The sequence below is a fragment of the Schistocerca cancellata genome, chromosome 1 (genome assembly GCF_023864275.1).
Source record: "Schistocerca cancellata isolate TAMUIC-IGC-003103 chromosome 1, iqSchCanc2.1, whole genome shotgun sequence".
In the NCBI taxonomy this organism is placed as follows: Eukaryota; Metazoa; Arthropoda; class Insecta; order Orthoptera; family Acrididae; genus Schistocerca; species Schistocerca cancellata.
The window spans coordinates 920,565,631-920,586,709 of NC_064626.1; the positions used below are offsets into that span (position 1 = coordinate 920,565,631).

At 43.4% G+C, this 21,079-nt stretch overlaps 1 protein-coding gene across 1 annotated transcript; it reads left to right on the top strand.

The window, feature by feature from the left end:
• The first annotated feature begins 9,465 nt into the window (after window positions 1–9,465).
• LOC126114370 (sterile alpha motif domain-containing protein 5-like) lies at window positions 9,466–10,250 on the top strand. The gene has a single exon (XM_049915024.1). The coding sequence runs from the start codon at window positions 9,498–9,500 to the stop codon at window positions 10,248–10,250; it is 753 nt and encodes a 250-aa protein (XP_049770981.1). The 5' UTR covers window positions 9,466–9,497.
• Window positions 10,251–21,079: the final 10,829 nt, after the last annotated feature.

Here is a 21,079-nt window from a genome sequence, read left to right on the forward strand (position 1 = left end):
AACGTTACACTATTATATTTATTATGTAAGAGGACACAGCATTTTTTTCAGATTTCGTATCGTGTACAAAGCCGTGAATCATCGAGGATGTAATTTGTCTGTAGTTTGCAGTTGGATGGCGATTGTTTTCATTTTCCAAACTGATCATTCGCTGTGGACGGAGTGTATTCTTCTATGAGACATAGCGAAAGATAAAAATTGTCTGACAGACCGGACATACACTCAGAGCATGGCATTTTTCCTCGGACAGAGCCTCCCGTGTAAAAGGAGCGTACGAGAGCCTCCGTGGAGTTAGGAGACTAGGAGGGAGGTGTTGGCACACTGAAGCTGGCGTACACAGCAGGACAGTAAAGTTCTTTATTGAAAGATCACGACTGGCTTCGAATTCTTAAGATGCATCACCACTTGATATTATCTTTTAAATCTTTGTAGTGGACAAGAAAAAACAATTATAATCAAGTCCTACGGTGCATTGTCAAAGCAGTAAACATAAGTAGCTCGCTGTAAAGATGTGGTCCAAGTTAAAATGACTGGGCCTGGAAAGCAACCTTTTCCGTAGAATGTTCAAAGAGGTAGCAAGACATCGAAGTTGTTATAGATATTCGAGCTATCCATCTATTCTTCAGCATTCTTTGGTAGCACCACGTTTCGAAAGTTTCTATTCTCTTCTTGCTGAATTACGTATCGTTCGTGTTTCACTTCTATGCAAGGACACACTCTCAACAAATACCTTCCGAAAAGACTTCCCAACAATTACATTTACTTTCGAAGTTAGCGAATTTCACTTTTCAGAAATACTTTTCTTACTGCTGTCAGTCTCTGTTTTATATGCTCTCTGCTTTGGCCATCGTCAGTTATTTTGCAGCTCAAACAGCAAAACTCAGCAACTACTTGTAGTGTTTCATAGCCTAATACAATTCCCTCGTCGCCTGATTTAATTCGGTGTACACGTATTATATGTTGCTGCAACGAAATAGGAAAAATCGCAGTTCATTGCACGAGTTGTGGCCGACAGCCATTCAATGTGGGGACACGTACCTGAAGTCAGTGGCTAACGTCTTTGTTCAGTGAGTCTTAAACTGTTATATCAGACAAATCTATACAAATTATAAAAGTGTATGTACGTATGCGTGTATGTTCCAAATCTCTTCATAAACCACTGGACCCGTTTCAACCACACTTGGTACACATATCGTTTATTGCCTGGGAAGAATTGCTGTGGCGGTAAGAACCACTCACTTACCAAAGGTATGGGGTTGGAGTTGAAAACTCAGTATAGCCCATGACGTTGGAATACCCATAGTTCAGGTATCCTGTATTTGAGAGTGAGAGCACTTGGAGATTTGCAATAATACACATAATTTCAAATCTTTACGAAACGTTTTTTCTCTGACGACCCCCACAAAATGATGAAAAAACTTTTTATGTGTATAGACTGAAGCGGCGAGTGAAAATTTGTGCCAAGGCGGAGAATCGAACCCAGTGGGTCTCCTTCTTAGTAGGCAGGTGTTTAGCCACTAAGCCTACTTGGCACAACGATTCACACAACTGCGCGGATTACCCTTGCACGCCTCCCTCCTCAATCGAAATTCTCGCTGCCCCCCCCCCCCCCCCAAGTCTGCTTTAAATTCCCCCTTACACACGAAGAGAATTGCCGAGACTACCAATGTTCTGGAATATCATCTCAGCATCGAACGCAAATGGGCGGTCCAGCCTGAAACCCAGGTGCAGGCACTACTTATACAAATGGAATGACCCAATTTCAGAGCCTTTACTTGTCTCATACAGACACGATTTTATGTAGCAGGTGATCAAAAAGTCAGTATAAATTTGAAAACTGAAAAAATCACGGAATAATGTAAATAGAGAGGTACAAATTGACACACATGCTTGGAATGACATGGGTTTTATTAGAACAACCAAAAAATAGAAAAGTTCAAAAAACGTCCGACATATGGCGCTTCATCTGATCAGAATAGCAATAATTAGCATAACAAAGTAAGACAAAGCAAATATGATGTTCTTTACAGGAAATGCTCAATATGTCCACCATCATTCCTCAACAATAGCTGTAGTCGAGGAATAATGTTGTGAACAGCACTGTAAAGCATGTCCGGAGTTATGGTGAGGCATTGGCGTCGGATGTTGTCTTTCAGCATCCCTTGAGATGTCGGTCGATCACCATACACTTGCGACTTCAGGTAACCCCAAAACCAATAATCGCAGGAACTGAGGTCTCGGAACCTGGGATGCGAAGCATGACGAAAGTGGCGGCTGAGCACACGATCATCACCAAACGACGCGCGCAAGAGACCTTTCACGCGGCTAGCAATACAGGGTGGAGCGCCAACCTGCATAAACATCGTACGTTCCAACAGGTGTTTATCAGCCAGGCTGAGGATGATGCGATTCTGTAACATATAGGCGTACCCGACACGGTAGCACTGACGTTTTGCGTCCAGCGCCATCTGTCTGACATTTTGTAAACTTTTTTTTGTTCTAATGACATTTTGTAAACTTTTTTTTTGTTATAATAAAACCCCATGTCATTCCAAGCATGTGTGTCAATTTCTACCTCTCTACCTACATTATTCCGCTGTTTATTCAGTTTTCAAATTTATACTAACTTTTTGATCACCCGGTATAAAAGCTGAAATTTGTCAAAGATATGAATGGACAGAGGGGGAGGAGGAAATGGACAGAGAAAGGGAAGAGGATGAGATGGACAGAAAGAGGGGAGAGGAGGAGATAGACACAAAAAAGAAAGGGAAGGAGATGAACAGTGAGAATTGGAGGAGGAGATGGAAAGAGAGAGGGGGAGGAAAAGATGGACAGGGACAGGGGGAGGAGGAGACTGATAAAGAGAGGGGGAGGAGGAGATGGAAAGGGAGAGAGAGGACCAGGAGGAGATGGACAGAGATGGGGGTTGGAGGAAGTGGACTGGAGAGCAACTGGTGTTTATGGTTTGCTGTCTATTCTGATGAGAAACAACCCTATCACTGAACAGTTCACAGTAACTCACTATCTGTCCTACCTTCCTATTCATAATGAATCCTCCTGTTACACCATATTCTGCTGCTGTTGATATTACCCTGTACTCATCAGACAAGAAATGCTTGTCTTCTTACCATTTCATTTCACTGACCCCAACTATATCTAGACTTAGCCTTAGCACTTCCCTTTTAGATTTTTCTAGCTTCCCTACCACGTTCAAACTTCTGACATTCCACGCCTCGATTAGTAGCACTTTATCCTTTCGTTGATTTTTCGGACTTTTTCTGATGGGCAGCTCCCTCCTGGCAGTCCCCTTCTGAAGATTCGAATGGGGGACTAGTCCGGAATCTTTTTCCATCGGAGAGATCATCACGACAATTTTTTAATGACGGACCACATGTTCTGCGGAAACACATTACGTGTCTTTAATGCAGTGGTTTCCATTGTCTTCTGCATCCTCATGCCGTTGATCGTTGCTGATTGCTCCGCTTTTAGGGACAGTTTCCCAACCTACGGATGAAAGAGTGCCCTGAACCGCCCTCCACCCTCTTCGCCAAGGCCGTTGGCTCAACAAGGGTGACTTCTTATGACGGAAGTCTTCAGCCGCCATTGCTGGTTTAAGCGGTGGTGGGGTTCGAACCCGGGGCCAAGGACATTTTGAGTAGTAATCAAAGATGCTATCCCTAGACCACGGGTTTCTCTGTTAGTCTTTTATAAAAGCGAAGACCACACTCGAACTTAAAAGATATCGTCAGAGTCGTACAGAGGGAGTATCGAGTGGCGAGACAGACCACCGCTAATGGTGCAGACATTGAAAACACGAGTAAACTGTCCGAAAAATAAGGAATGACAGTTTGAGAAATAAGGTGTTAATCCAGACATCGAAGTAGCTCTGCGTTGATTATTACAATGCTAGTGACGGCAGCATCTTGTGAACGTAGCTGCAGCAAGTTAAAGATGGCAAATAACTACTGCAACGTTCTTTATCATGATTTTGGTGCTTTTCTTTGCCAATTAATGCGAAATGCGTAATGTTTGAGTCATGCAAATTTACTGTGTGATGTGGTATCAAAAATGCAATCTCTTCTATATATGACAATCGTTTCAGGTCATTTTTCATGAACTGTATTACAAAATCGGGCTCCACGTGCAAGTGGACCCATCACACTACTTGTATCAAGTATAGCTGAAAATAGACTTTCCAACTTACCTATCTTGCCGACAGAGCACGACACAGCTGCTAAATGTGATGTCAATGGCATAATCAATCTTTCGTCACTCAAAGTCAGGTTGATTGGTTGATTCGCGTGGAGGGGACCAAACAGCGAGGTCATCCGCCCCATCGGATTAGGGAAGGACAGGAAAGGAAGACGGCCGTGCTCTTTCAAAGGAACCACCCCAGCATTTGCCTGAAGTCAAAGTAAGGGAAAGCGAAGTAAAATTGTAATTAAAACAGTTCCTGGAATGGATATTATTTCATGTCTAATTACCTACATCCACATGCTTATGCTGTCTAGAGGAGCGTACCCTCTAACACCAGTAATCATTTCCTTTCCTGTTACACTTGAAACTGGAGCGGAGAAAAACGTCTGTCTATATGTCTACGTACGAACTTTAATTAAAGTGCCATATTTTTTTATTTCATTAGTTCACTACCTGACTAACCCGGCATTGTCCGGGTATTAATTTTGCCAATTTTTTATTAGAAACTGAAACAAAAAATGTATTGTTTTTGCAGTGTAATATCCCGAAAAAAATCCATTTCCATGTATTAGTGAAAACACCTTTGGCATTATAAAACAGTTTCCGTACGCCGGGCTGGGTGCTGATGCTTCGCGTGTCTATAATGCGACTTTGCAAATGCTCTATGGAAACACCTCTTCGTAGCTCCGTAGAGGCTATTGTTTTCGTCTACAGCTGTTGGCGGTTTGCAGTTTAAAGCTGTCAATAGCGCTGCCAGGCGTTAGGGATTTCCTTAAGTTGACTCGTCTTAGTAGTAAACAATACATGTATTAAAACTTTATGAATCATGCGGCAGTTTTCTACGCATCTCAATATTCATGACGTCATAACTCGTGGTCCATGTGCCATTCAATAACGTAATGTAGGTACATTCAGTGGCATGTGTGAATCCTGTCTACAAAATGTCTTCTACATCTTCATCTACATCCAAACTCCGCAAGCCACCTGATGGTGTGTGGCGGAGGGTACATTGAGTACCTCTATCGGTTCTCCCTTCTATTCCAGTCTCGTATTGTTCGTGGAAAGAAAGGTTGTCGGTATGCCTCTAACATAATACGTGTTCCAAAATTCTACAACTAATAGACGTTAGAGATATAGGTCTATAGTTCTGCACATCTGTTCGATGTCCCTTCTTGAAAACGGGGATGACCTGTGCCCTTTTCCAATCCTTTGGAACGCTACGCGAACGTCTTGCGAATTGATATAGGCAAAAAAGTAATAAGTGTAAACTTCATGCACAGTGTGGCTGTTTTTCACGCGTCTCAGAGCCTACGACGTCATATGTCCTGATCTATGTGTGGTACCATGATATAATTTTGTTGGTGCATTTAGCGGCATGTTTGGATACTGTCTGCGAAACTTATTGCGAATAGAGTTAGTGATACAGAAGTAATAAATTTAAAAGTCATGCATGATACGGCTTTTTTTCACCCCGTCGTATCTATTGAATTATGATATGTAGATGGTTCTTACCTCCACAGTGATTGTAGCCTGACAGTAAGAGATATGTTTACCCAGTTGGGCTGAATCGGACCAGTGGTTCAAGAGATGTGTAATGTACACTCATACAATATTCATTTATGTAATATGTACGGAATTAAGCAATATTTTTCAATAATTCTTCATTTTTATTAAATGTATTTACAAAATTATTAAAATTTGCTTACAAGCGTAGAAAAAATAGCAGAAAGTTTGGTTTCGTGGGAGGCGGAGGAGGGTCGACAGAGTTTCGACAGTTCTGCTTGGGGCGCTGAATCACCTCGGGAGGGCCCAAAAAACTGGTAAGATGGCGTAATGTTTTGGATTACGAACAATGGGCAGAAGTTTTGTCTTTGTTTGTTTAAAAGCGGCTGCAACTAACGAACTTGCAGATGGCATGCTGTACGCCGAAGAAATGGCAACAAAAACACAGAAAATAAGCCGAAAACAGCGGCAACAGAGGTAAAAGCTGTGACGAAAAGCACCCCACTACAGTGCGTTTAAAATAAGTTGTGACTTTTGACAGTTCAGTACAGAATCTGCCAGGATCGCTTGAGTACGTGTTGCTCCAACCCAATTTGAATCGCGCGCCAAAAACAGGTCAACCAATCAGAGACTGTGCTCGACATCTATTGAGCATCCCAGAGAGCATCCCACAGTGCCACAGAGAGCATCCCAGAGTGCCCCAGGGAGCTACAACACTAAGAAGAATCGCCTCTCGGCTTTTGGCAAGATCAATGTGTAGTATTTGTGGCCCTTAAAAGGGCCGTTTGTTGAGAACTACTACTTTCAATGATTATATAAAGTACAATCACCCACAATGCGACAATCTTCCAAAGAAGAAGGACCACTCGCCTTCACCCATAAGTGAATGCTACAATCAGAATTTATCTTACAACGTCTACGACAAGACAAAGACAAACTCCCGTGCGGAAAAAGGTAGGAACCCTCACTAGCAATAATAATCTCAGAAACAGGTATAGTACGGTAAGCTAAGATTTCCCTAGTTTCAAAGGATTCCAAGATCTGCGATCTTACTGAAACGATTTTAAAGAAACAATTCTGTAGTAAACTCTCATTCTCGCACATTTTATAGTCAGATTCGTCAGCTTCGTGATGAACCGCCTATCATTCCGTTAAAGGTCATAGTCAATGCGATGTTTCGATAGGTAAACTAATGCAAGAAATTCTTGGTTTGCAGCGAAAAACAGGTGTCGCCATGAATTTGTGTTTGGTGCGTATTTAGATTAGATGTTGCTGTGGATTAAATGTAGGTAATATATTGAATTATTATTTAAACTTGGAAGGATACAGCTGTCTACTTCCAATCTCGAGAAAATGAAATGTAAATAAAGCGCTTCGTCACAATCTCGTGCGTCAGTGAAAAAGCTAGAATGAAATATTCTAAATTCCTCGTACCTCATAAATGTTTTGAGATATCAAAAATGGTTCAAATAGCTCTGAGCAGTATGAGACTAACTTCTCAGGTCATCAGTCCCCTAGAATTTAGAACTACTTAAACCTAACTACCTAAGGACATCACACACATCCATGCCCGAGGCAGGATTCGAACCTGCGACCGTAGCAGTCGCGCGATTCCAGACTGTAGCACCTAGAACCGCTCGGCCACTACGGCCAGCTTTGAGATATCGAAACAAGATTTTGGCAAATGGCAGCATGCAAAGACGAGAGTGTTTTGTCATCTGATTAATATGCGAAAGTTCCTTATCTACCGCGATATCCATGAGACTACAGATTTTTTTCAATCAAATAATGTAATTACTGAGAGCCACAGATAGCTGGTAAAAGGAGAACTGCTGTGGTTTTTGTAACAATATAAGTGATTAAGTTACGCGTTTATTTTTATACTGAGAATGGGCTGTTTCTCAGAATATTGACCTGACTTGCACCCAGTTGTTAGTTTAATAACACATTACTTCAAGATTCTGTAGCAACTTCAACTGCATTACAATGTTAGTGAGATGAATATTTTCTAAACTCTGCTGTGTTCCGACAAAAGAAGCAGATTTTAACGCAACAACAAGAGAATATACGTATTCCTCAGAACTCCTCACAATCCTTCATGAATGGCTCGCCACTACCTTCCTGGTATGTTTGACAACTCAAGACCAGTCCTGACATGTATTTTTGCAGTGGCTTCTTTTGTCAGCATTTCAACCGCAGTGAGCGTAAACTTCTTGCTGTTTTTGTCACATTGCTTTTCACCTAGATCTACACACTCTCAGTCGGATTTACATGAGCACGATATGGAGAGAGCCTATAAACTATACCCTTTACCGTTAGCGAGTACATCGACCTGGTAGCGTGGAGTTTTGATTTGTACACCACTACAAGTTCCATTAGCTTCGCCTTATACACGCTAGGTTAAACTTTATCTCATAGGACATTCCTTCGTACCCAGAACAAAATATCAGCTTTCCTCCACTGCACTATTGGAGTTTTATGCATCACGACAGCGTGATATGGCGTTTTGTCCATTTCTGTTGTCGAATTCCGGCCGGCCGGAGTGGCCGAGCGGTTCTAGGCGCTATAGTCTGGACCCGCGCGACCGCTACGGTCGCAGGTTCGAATCCTGCCTCGGGCATGGATGTGTGTGTTGTCCTTAGGTTAGTTAGGTTTAGGTAGTTCTAAGTTCTAGGGGACTGATGACCTCAGAAGTTAAGTCCCATAGTGCTCAGAGCCATTTGAACCATTTGTCGAATTCCGAGAAATGTTTTACAGTAGAACGCTGTCTTCTCAGTCGCTGAACGTGTTACTGGATGACATTTTTACAGCAATTATCGTAGTCAGATGTACTGCACTGTTGTTATTAATGCAACGCCAACACAATGCACTTGTTATGAATACTTGACGACTACTAGAACAATTCAGCGCGAGAAAATACGACTTTACAATGAGAGCTTACAAACGTTGATGCATCTAATGCGTGTCACCACGTACTGCTATTTACTGATGATGTGGCAACAGGGACGCTTTACTAGCGGTACCGCTGGCAATGTGGTAGAGAAAGCCGGCTCGCCATTGGTGTTACATGGGCAACGCCGTCTCGTCCCCGTCCGGTCTTCAAAAGTCGCCACTAATTTTAAACGTAGTATAATGGTGGCGATACTGTCGCTGAAACTAGTTTGGGGATAAATAAATTTAAAAAAAGTGTTTTGCATGAAGGTGGACCCACAATTCCATGTTATTGCTTTTCTGCAAACACGGACCAATGGAAGAAAAAATGTTCAAATGTGTGTGAAATCTTATGAGACTTAACTGCTAAGGTCATCAGTCCCTAAGCTTACACACTACTTAACCTAAATTATCCTAAGGACAAACACACACACCCATGCCCGAGGGAGGACTCGAACACCCGCCGGGACCAGCTGCACAGCCCTTGACTGGAGCCCCCTAGACCGCTCGGCTAATCCCGCGCGGCACCAATGGAAGAGTTTCAAGATAAAATGATTGAAAGTGTCAAACATTTTAAAAAACGTATTTTATAAATAATATTGGAGGAAGTGTGTCGTTCATGGAAGGTAGCGCAAAGAAGCGACGCTACATCGCAGCTACATAGCGGCCGAACCGGTGTGATTGTTGCAGGCGACGGGCAGCGAGCGGTCTCCCACCACGGCGACGGCGGCGGCGGCGGCGGCGGCGGCGGCAGCCGCACGGTGCTGCTGCCTGGCGGCGGCGGGGAAAGGCGCGCGCAGAATGTCGATATGCGCCAGTGCGAGAGGAGGCCGGCTGCGCGTCGGTGGCAGTGGCGCGCCGCGCTCATGGCAGGCAACATCGTCGCCGAGTGGCTGCGCTCGCTGCGACTCGGACAGTACGCAGAGTCGTTCCTCGACAACGGCTATGACGACCTGGAGATTTGCAAGCAGGTCGGCGACCCCGACCTGGACGCCATCGGCGTGCTCGACCCCACGCACCGCGCGCTGCTGCTGCACTCGGTGCGCACGCTGCGCGAGCAGGGCGCCGCGTCCGTCTACTTCACGCTCGAGGAGACGACTGCGGCCGCCGCCGCCGCGCTCGCCTCTGCGTCCTCCACGCCGCCCCCGCAGCCCCCGTCAGCCTCGACACCGCCCCCTCCGGCGCCGCAACAACAACAGCAACAACCACCGCAGCAGCAGCAACAACAACAACAGCAGTCACAACAACAGACTCTGGTGGCGTCTTTCGACGACATCAAGGAGGCGCCGCTGTCTGCTCAGCAGACGCGCGGCCTGCTCGGTCCCAAGTACGCCGACGAGTACGAGGAGGGCAAGGCGGAGCTGGTGAAGATCCCGCGAATGCAACTGAAGCGGCTGCTGAAGGACCGCGTGGCGCAGGACGGCATCAGGCTCAGCAATCAGCCGTACTCCACCTCGGTAAGTGTGCGCCGCCACGCGCGCCGCGCCGCCCCGCGCCCAGACACTTGTGGACGCGGCACGTGCTCCGCGCCTGTCATTCTGCCGTCACTCGCCGCATATCTGCCAGCTAATACCAGACAAGTGTGTAAGCTTGCAGAGAGAGCCGTCAGCGAGTATTAACAAGCGTTGATGGCTACAACTAGAGCGTACTGTCAAATGTTGTTGAATGGGTCAGTACGTCTCAACCATTAAATGTATCTGAATGTGTTTAATGTCCCACAAATCCCATTATTAGTGACAGGTTGAAACTTTGTGTAATTCCAGAACTCGAACACTACTTTAAACTATCGTCCTTTTTTTCAGAATGTTTTTTCCCAATTTGATCGCAAAGCTTCAACATGCCATTCTCTAATTCCTTTCTATCTTTCAGCTTGAGCAGTATTCGCCTCAGTAAATGCTATGCGCAGGATTTAGAAATCCCTACCCCGATATAATCTTATTACTCCTCGGTGGGCCTGCATGCAGATCAGAATTTCATTCCGGAACACTTCTTGAAATTTCTACGAAAACTAAGTTTTCGTAGATGATAAATGTCTTTCGTTATTGCGTTTGATAGTGTATACTGTCCAGAGCGTTCGACAAACTCATGTGTATCACAAAAAAAGAAAAAGAAAATCCGTCATTGTCGATTCTTCTCTTCTCTCTACACGTTCGATATTATCGGATGGGCAAACGAGAAATGTCATACACACTGGATCAATATGTCAGGACAAGTGCTAAGGAAGTTGTTGAATGACCATAATTCAGTCTCTCTGTGTACGTTATTAGAATGAAATCTCTAATTTAAAATTTATGAATAATAAAAGTGATCATTGATCCACCAAGAACGTACTTTCAGATAATGACAAATTAGCTGACTATATTTCTCTTCTTGCTTTTTTTATTTAATTACATGGAACATTTCAACGTTTCAATACATTTTCACGTTCTTGGACCTGTCTTGACGGAGAAAGAGATTTTATCTATTACAAATATGGTTTTTGAAAACTTGGCTGTAAAAACGATGGTTCATTTTTTACGACGTACGACATACACTGCCAGTCATCTATTTTTTATTTAACCCGCTAACGATTCTCTGTGGGAAATTTTTCCCACTGTCAGATCATTAATACAGTCATTTCCTTATTGTCCATGCGAATATTCGATTCCGTTTTCGTGTGTGCGAAATCGGCACGAAGATCTACAGGTTTCTACCAAACTCACCGTTGAGCGATGAGACTCAGTCAAATGCATTACTGTGACCGATAGCCAGAAGTTTAATTAAAGGTTCATCTGATCGTTATTGACACAGGTAATCCGAACCTAATCAGAAACGTCCTTCTTTGTATCACTGACCGAAATCTGAGAGGCAGCCCATAGGAGACTTCTGAACGTAAGATACCTGTGAATGCCCCTTATTAACATTTCCTCTGTCCTCGCATTCGTTTAGCGCTCGCATGGTGAGAACTGCACTCTTCGCTGGAAATACAATCGGCGCGTTTGTCGTTCCCTAACGCCGCCTGTTGTACGTCAGTTTGGCTATTTAGTGTAGTGGTTACTTACTTGCCGCTGGCGGCCGTGGCACGATTCCGACACGCTGCCTTCGTGCGTACCAATTTCCACACGCAGTAAAAGTGCGTAACCGAGGCAGGTGAGCGTAGCGGAAGGACTCGTTTGATGCGCTTGCTCTGCGTCTCTTGCAGTAACCAAAACTGCTGCGATGCGAACGGGATGTTCGTAAGCTACGTGTAGATATATTCTCTTTGGCTGGTGAATAGCTCAGGGAAAGGAACACCGACGGTGGGGGGAGGGGGGGGATGAGATGGATTGACATGATCGTAAATGACGAATCTGTCAGTACTTAATGCGCTTTTCTTCGTTGCTTTATATATTGCCAATTAGAACGGTGTTTTCATGGCTACGTATGCTGTAGTTGTTATTAATCACCTAAACTACATGACGAATAATTTGGATGCAATTACATTGTTTTTATTACTCAAGAGACGATTCAAGGGCTCGGCCTCCTCTGCTGGATGAAAATTATTTATTTTGCGTTATTTGTAGTAAGGGATAAGAAAATAGCTCATTGACCAAAATAAAACCGTCTCTCTTCATCGCACGTCTTTGTTGCAATAACAGTTTCGTCGTTATCAGGACTTTCGTGAATAACAAAAACTAATGAGTGACAATTCAGGTCCACTCAAGACTATTTCGTATCTGCAAAAGTGTCTTAAGCTTATCAGCTCCCTTTTGCTCTGGCGTGCTGTTAGCTTCTTCATTTGTTTGACCAGTGCGACCTTTTGATCCTCACAATCCGCTGCGCTGACACTCAGTTTTTGAAGGCAAGTCGTCTTACGAACGTTGAACTATGAAGATTTTATGTGGAAGGATCTGCTCCCGTCTATAATGATAAGTTCTGATGGGGAGCAGCTTTGTCGAGCACTATTATCACCATATTGTCTACTTACGGCTAACAATGTTTAGTTATCTTGGTAGGATTTCTGAAGTAATGCTCAAGTGATTGTGGAGGACAGTAGAATGGAACAGATTCAGATCATCCAGCTACTCGACAGACTTCCCTTAAATTACACATCAGTTTTATAGACACTGTAGCTATTTGCCTATCCTGGTGGAGTATAGTTGTATATTTGCATCCTGCAAGCCAACGTATTATTTAGTGTCACAGAGTCAATAGCCTCTTTCATATTCACTCATCGGAAGGTAACGCAAAAAGGAAAATTCCCCATGTCCCTCGGTATAAGCTCAAATGTAAGGTTCTGCGAGTCATAAAATCCTTGGCAGAAAGCATTTTCATTAAAGAGGGGGAGGCAGAATGGCGACTGCTGTCATCTAATTATGTCTATATGGTTCCTACATGAGTATAAGGATTGAAACGTATTCGTAAATTTCATGGTAGGCGCCAGTTCCTGGTATTCTCTACATATGTTTTGTGAAATACCGGATTGCTATCTTTAAGTGCGAATCGAGCATTCCTTAAACCTCCCCGCCGATCAGACAAGCCCGTGACTTCACACAGCCCTTCTTTTCCTGTTCTTACGTCGCCTCTTAACCCATCCCAAATGAGAACCAGTATAGGAATTAGAATAATCTCTTTCGTGGATAAACGTTATTCTGCTCGTACCCTACAAGTGAATCGAAACCAGTCATACTCTTCTTCTTCAGTTGGGCCTAAGTGATCATTTCAGTTCGTATCACGCGGCATTCTTATTCCCTGCTACTTTTATGATACAGAAAACACCCACTGTGACCCATCGCCTAAGGTGGTTTAGTTGTAATAACACTGGTCTCATAATTGGTACGAGGTGAGATTCATATTCCTGTCCAGCCATTTTGGTTTAAGTTTTCCTTGCTTTATTTGTATCACAGGGCGCGAATGCCAGGATGGTTGCCAAAGGAGGGCTTTATCTGTGTTCACTAAGGGCTATAATGTTCCGCCTGTAATTACAATGATGTCGGCGGGGCGTCTTACTTTAGCCTTCCTTATTTACTGTAAATTTTGTTTCCTTAATCATGTAATAGGATACTATTTGATATGTATGTTTTCCTGACTATATTGTCATCGAAATGTCAGCTAATAATTGAACTTCGTTGTGCGTTACCCTTGTTATCCGTGTGCTGTGGGATTCCTTTGGTTTCTCCCTGATCCCTGAGCGCAGCAACGGGCAATGTGTTTTCAGTGCTGACCGCCCAATCTGCGGCTGCTCATTTGCTCCGTGTCACAGATTGTCATCCAGCGCGACGTTATTAGCCGATTTAGCCGAAAGCGCGCGTTCATTTTGGAAGCTTAATTCCGAATTCTGTATAATTCCCCCTACTCCTGTGTGTTTTGTGAGAGAAAACAACAAACATTGGTGCAAATTTGACGACGTATCTGCCGAATTAAACCCAGTGACCTGTTGTTAACGATCACGTACGTGGCAGTTTTCCGGAAGTGAGAATGCATTTTCTTGTCTGATACCTGCTTCTACGTAACTAGCGCCACATACAGATGTGGCGGCTGTGGAAATATCACAATGCATGCTCATATTTCTGATCTTTTCTCGGTGCGACTGAGAGATGGTATGTCTTCTGTTTGGCGCCGATCATTCCAGTTTCGCCCACAATATTTTTAATGCTGGCCTAACCGTCCTTATCATATGCTATGTCTGATCGCTGCTTGGATTCCGACCACACCGTACATCGAATTGTTTCATTATGATAAGAATCTGTTTCCGGGCACCCACTAGTCTCTTTCTTAGGCGTTTGTTTTTCAGTGACCGCCGCCACATTCTGCAAAACAAGCATCTTTTATGCCTTTTTCTGCATGGATGACGGCTAGAGATTGAGTGCTAGATCACAATCCTTGCTTAAACTGAAACTCCCGCCTTTGCTTATTTTCTGGTTTTCCCACCAACGTACTGACTTACCGCATCTCATTTCGTGATTGTACTTCAGTCAGTTCTCAGCAAGAACTGATTCGGTGTCCTGTTTCAGTCGAATGTGTCGGTTATGCTCTTTGAGCCTCTCTGTGAATATTCTAACACTCTACTCCACTTACTGTATTGCGTGGCGTGAAAGCGGGTGTGCATTGTAACTTGGTATAGACATGACCAGTATGCGCGGTGCTTAATACATTGTCCATTATACCTTCTAATTCATGTTACATTTTTCCGTAGGTGTAGACACCTGAAGATGTGATTAAATCATCGCGAAACCGGTTGCGTAAGATCCTGTAACAAAGGAACTACTAACAACTAATGCGGCTACCAAAGGTTTTTTTATAATATTTTAATAGTTTTAAAAAATTAAAATATTTCTATCAAGTATATAATATGTTGATGCCCAGACCGTAAAATCACATATTGTACCAATAGTTTGAAAGAAAGTAGGAGAACAAACAACGAAGAATAACGAAACGTACCCAAGATAGACGGACAATAAGTCTAGTAGTCCAGTAATTGAAGAACTGAAATGCTAACTCTTAATTTCGCAAGGATTAGATTAACCGAATAATTTGTTGTGTTTCCGAATGTACCACACACTTGTACCAAGTAGTTACATCTTCATCGTTAGAAAAAACTGTCTGCCATATAAACTGCCCTCCTAGGAACAGAGAAAATAGTGATTTGATTTACCTTCGATAAATCGGATGTACTGAATCGGCTATAAACATATGCCACATCCCTTAATCGCTTTCAGCCGTCTATATTTCCAGCCCACGGTCCGTAGTAGTTTTCTCCAGTTTCTGAAAGTTTCTCGCTAATGACTGCATCACTCAGAGCTGGGATGTAGACGTCTTAATGCTCCGATCTGCGTATTACCTTATTTGAAGACGTTTGTGTCCCATCAGCATAACATACAGATATGCCATAACTCAAAATTACCTCATATAGTTAGCATTCTTCTATGAATGGCCTTTTCCTTCCGAGGCCAAGAATAGACCATAGGCAACTACGGGGTAGCACGGAGCCACGGAAAGACCTAGTTCCCCACGTCGCCCTTAGATGGCATTCTTCTGATCTGCTTACAATACAAGATACAACGTTCATACGTGACATGGTGTTCCGGAGGCCTATATTGTCTGTAACAATACAACAAGTGCATTAGCGACCACGTTTCTGTATGAGACTAATGGTTTTTTATGTATTTTTCTTTTCTTAGACCAGAATAGGACAAAAACCCGATGCTTCTTTTATTTTTTGTCTTTCTCAGTACCTCTTTCGTGGACGATGTTTATTTTCACCTTAACGCACGCTCGTTTAGTATATGCCTGTATGCATTTGGTGTAAAATTTTCGTGTACTTGCTCGGTTAGGCTCTCTATGTGAAGAAGTTCTCTAAATATAGATGCTAGTGTATGACTATGAACACGACTAGCGCAGTTGTCAGGATATTATGCGCTAAAACCGAATTCTCAATTCTGATGAACAACTGACTCACCACCTAACAGTATATGACTATGATTAGGGCAGCCCTGCACTGGCTCTGCCCAACGAACGTGGTCGAGAGGTAGAGACAGTTGGTGGCGGTATCGCTTCCGCCGCAAATTCATGGCGTTGGAGCTCTGGAAGTAGTATTGCTGGGCCGAGAACCCCAGGATCGTAAATCTGCAGCGGCTAACGTTCGTCCTTCCAGCCGCGCGCAAACCAATCAGCGTGGAATCCGCGGGCACCTGCAATACTCATCACGCAGACCCCCTCCCCCCCCCCCCCCCTGCCGATGCTGCCGGTCGGCTGGATGGTCGGAAAACAAAGCTCTCGGCGAACCTCACCGAACCCAAAGACAAGGCATACTTCTTGTTTCCCACCCGAAACTCCTTCGTCGTCGTACATTGTTCCTTGTTACCATCGATTTAATCTTCTATATAGAACATTTTGAGACTGTGTCACTTTATTTAATTTGGATTGACTGCAGCTTCATGAACATGGTCTCATCATTTGATACCTTTGCATTAACTTACGTTTAGTTAATGGATATTAAACCCGCTTCCATTTATGAGTTCCTGTTGCTTCCGTTCGCCAAGTATCGTATTTGAATAGGAACAGTTGAAGAAGAAAGATATAACGTAGACTCACTGCACTCACAACCTTACAAAAACAAAACAGGGCTGATGCACATATTACGTACTCGTTAAATGCTCAGAAATAAACCGTCATAGCACACAGGCACACACAACATTCACAGAAGCCGCATAAAACGAATTAAGGCTGTCACGTCTGACGGAATAACAGATATTTAGTTCAGTACGTTGAACAGTAACACATAGTCTACAAACATACATAACAAGTTATCTACCAGCTAGACAGTAGACGTACATAAAAGCTACACAGTGAAAAGTAAAAATAATACGTCTTATTTTTAGTGAACGCTGCTTTGAGAAACATCATATCGGTAAATGTGTAATCCAATGAACTGTTTGATACCTCAAGTTATTCACCATGCGACAGAAAAACTTTAGTATTTACATTAAGCATCGCACGAAACAAACTGATATACTACTCTGAGCTAATTATGCTTGTAATCAATTTCTTACTCTTTTCGATAGCACTGAAATTGCCATCCAAGTGTAGTACTATGTGTTTCACATATTCAACGTTTTTCGACCACTGACATTCAGGAGACGTAATAATGAGACGTCCCGTGTGTCTAGCACAAGTATATACACGATGAATGCTGCCATAATGCGCCATGCGTATCTGTCATTGAGAGTTCAATGTTACCATTATAGTACAAATGTCACCGACAATCGCGTTAGCAGTACTTCGTCATGATATGGCAGAGTACACTTTGTTGTCACAATTATACATACAGTCACAGTTTTCTGTAATTGCATAATACGCTTTTAATTTTACGGCGCGCATATGTTGAATTTGCATGTTCTCTGCGTTACGGTGGCACTGAGTTCTATTATGTTTCTCGTTGTTGCGAATATTAGACACGACAGAATTTTAAACTGAAATGCAATTTCAAACCAATCAGTTATCCGTTTTGGTTGTATTAATAAAAGAAAAGAAATTAATACAAATCCAGAAATCTGTTTTAAAGCCACTGATTGCGGATTTGAGCTCCGTGGACATTGTGTCAATTTTTACAGTGCAGCAATGCTCTTTCCCACAACATTTCAACAATGTGGTTCCACAAACTTACAGTTCCCCATTGTGGTATTCGTACTAGTTATCCAAATCTCCTACACGACAGCCATAGTCGTGCAGTACACAGCATCCCTCTTTGCAATTACAGACTCTACAGTGGGTACACGGTATTAATCTTACAGGATACCAAGTTGTATTCGCATACCTAAATGCTGAAGAGGTATAGGTTGATGTCTGATGCAAACGGAAACAGTACCGAAGAGTAATTCATCTTTACTTTGCCCAGCCACATGATTTCGTCCGCGATTTTTACAAAGCGGACACGGGCAGGACGAGACAAAGAGCAGGCAGTACCTCGGCCACCAGCGGCAATGCAGCCCTAGTGGCTTGTTCACCGCATCTCGCTGCAGGAGTCAGCTGTCTTTCATTTGTAAGAAGCCGGCTGATATATTTGTCATTATCATATAGGCTTGGGTCAAACACAGCTGTAGCTGGACGGTGAGATCAGTACGACGTGGGTGGGAGTTTCAATACACAGCGATAAGGCGCGCAGTCAGTTCGGCGTCAGACGCGTCCGATATCTTGGGTGACGCGTGTGAGTCATCGGCAGTGCTAGCTGACACAAAGTTCAGTACCTCACCGAGGCCGTTAATCTACGGCTCACGGTCTCGTTTAATAAACCGTGAGCTATCTCTTATGGAAACAATGAAACCCTTTCACAACCGAAGCTCTTTTATCAGTCGACAAACAGAAAATAAATCGATCCTCCATCATCGGGGTTGCTTTATCAACCTGTACACAAGACACAGTGGAAACGCTCTGGGTAGATTCGGATCTATTGCACCCTACAGGCTGTTGGTAACGTATACAAAGGCCACTTCGTACGGAACGAAAATGTGAACCTGAAGGTGTGTGTGTGTGTGTGTGTGTGTGTGTGTGTGTGTGTGTGTGTGTCAACCACACCGTTTATTACTTTTTTCATTCGAGCATGGATACCAGAAACTGCGGACGAAGTTCCTGCCAAAAGTAGAAACGTAATATCTCATGTCACGCAATAAAGTAATGGAATCTGTCAGACATACCGCTTTCTAGGAATAAGCTTGTATTTTTAGCGATTTACCTGTGACAGAAATCGGGCACGCAGTTTTCTGGAATGATTTATCGTCAACCGTCCCTAACAGATCAGTAGACAGAGGAAATCAAAGAAAAACATTTCTACCAAGCTATGAGTTTAAAACAAGAACTTTTTAAGCCTCACTAGTCAGAGTGATGTGTACACGTCCATTTCTTCACTTAAAAATTATCTAAACCTTAAAACTAATCAGAAGTGCTTAATACACTTACTTAAATCTAACAGCCTGGTGGAAACGAGGTAAAAATAAAGGAAGGTCGGTTCGGATTTAACGTCGCTTGGAGGAGGAGTTGATTATAGAAGGAAAAGGAGCTCGGATAGGGAAGGAAATCGGCCATGCCTTTCCAAGGAACCGTGTCGCTATCCCTGTTAAGCTATGTGGAGAAATCGCGTAAAATTTGTCTTTGTGGCCAAACGGAGATTTGAACCGTCGACGTCTTTCTTTCAGGCGGTGGTGCCTCCCAGAGGAGGTCAAAGACAGAGGAAGCATATATGCGGAATCTTTTGGATTGAGATGCTGTTGAATTCTGTATTTCGGAGAGTAATAATAATAATAATAATAATAATAATAATGTCGCGTGACGAGGGCCTTCCGTCGGGCAGACCGCTCGCCTGGTGCAAGTCTTTCGATTTGACGCCACTTTGGCGACTTGCGCGTCAATGGGGATGGAATGATGATGATTAGGACAACACAACACCCAATCCTTGAGCGGAGAGAATCTCCGACCCAGCCGGGAATCGAACCCGGGCCCTTAGGACTGACAGTATGTCGCTCTGACCACTCAGCTACCGGGGGCGGACATTTCGGACAGTATATTAACGTATTGGTTTCAGTACATAAATCAGACCTCCTGGAAGGCGAGAGGGAACGAAAGCCATGCGCCTTCTCTACCGACGTCTCAGAAGTCCGTTAGATTTCGTTCGTGTCTGCTATAGTGTTCGTCTACCTCGCTCGTGCCACTTCGGAGGCCCACTGGACGCCAATCTTAATTAGCAATTACCAACGTAAAAGCTACTTACTTCGATTATTGTTGATTGCTTCAGAATATCGTAAACTAGGACTTAGCCCATTCAATTTAACGAACTAAATTAAGCAGCAGTTTGCATAAATGAGCAACACACTTGGCATGCAAGTTCGCTGGCGGGGCGGTCCGAAGTATACGATTAACGAAACAGTGACTAGATACGTGGTGTGTAAACTGGCGTAGGCACTCACATATTGTTTGAGCACAATAATACCAGTTTACTATTTGCAGGACGAAAGTATTCCTTGAGAAATTATTCAACTATGCGTCCCACAATCATCACCTAATTAATCGGTTCTACGGTGTAGCTACCTCTAATCTACACACCCAAAAACACTGAACTTTTCGATACGATGTCATTATCTCGACACGTACAGCTACACTAGTTAAGGTTATTGTCTTAAGAAAGAAAGAAAAACAAATTCTTCTACTGTGTATTTATGAAACAAAGCGTTGAAATGCATGTTTTAGCGACTACGAGTACTACGTCAGTATCACGTCATTTGATTTCTGCTTAAAGCAAATAGGTTGTTTAGGTAGAAATAAAGACTTGCATAACATTTTGAGGCGAGACACCAGAGAGGTTTTCTCGACGGTCTCGTGGGCAAGTATTTCTATCCTCAGGGTATGTTGGTGCATTGCTTTCCAAATACATGTATATTGGATCTTAAGCGTATCAGTTTAGCGAAAATGGATGTCATGAATCACGTTGTTTATGGTGTTTGTGGTGTTGTCGATGGATAGATAGGGTGAAACACTATGCTGATACACAACCCACTCCTCTCGAATATCATCGAAAGAACTGCCCAACTTAGCGTCCTTATCTGAGAGACGGGTCAGCAGCAACAGGATCACATTCCCTCATTCTTCGAGACAATGCAGAGAGGTTTGGGATTTAAACCAGGGCATCAATACTGGTTAGGAGCTGTACGGCACCACTTCTCCTCAAACTGCCGCTCAATACTTGCTGATGCAAACTAATTCTACCACCGTGATTCGAACCAGGTATCTACGAGCCGAGCACCAAACCGCTAGTTTCTTTAGCAACATCGAGACCAAAACGAGTGGTGAAGAGCAGATAATGCCCCTTGGTGCTTACGGCTTTGTTTTTGTGTGTACTATCGGAAGTGCGATCTTAGTTAATGTTCCAATGCATGACGTCACAGAAAAACATACAGTCTTGACCGTTACGTTAACTGACAATGGCCGGAAAGGAAGTAAC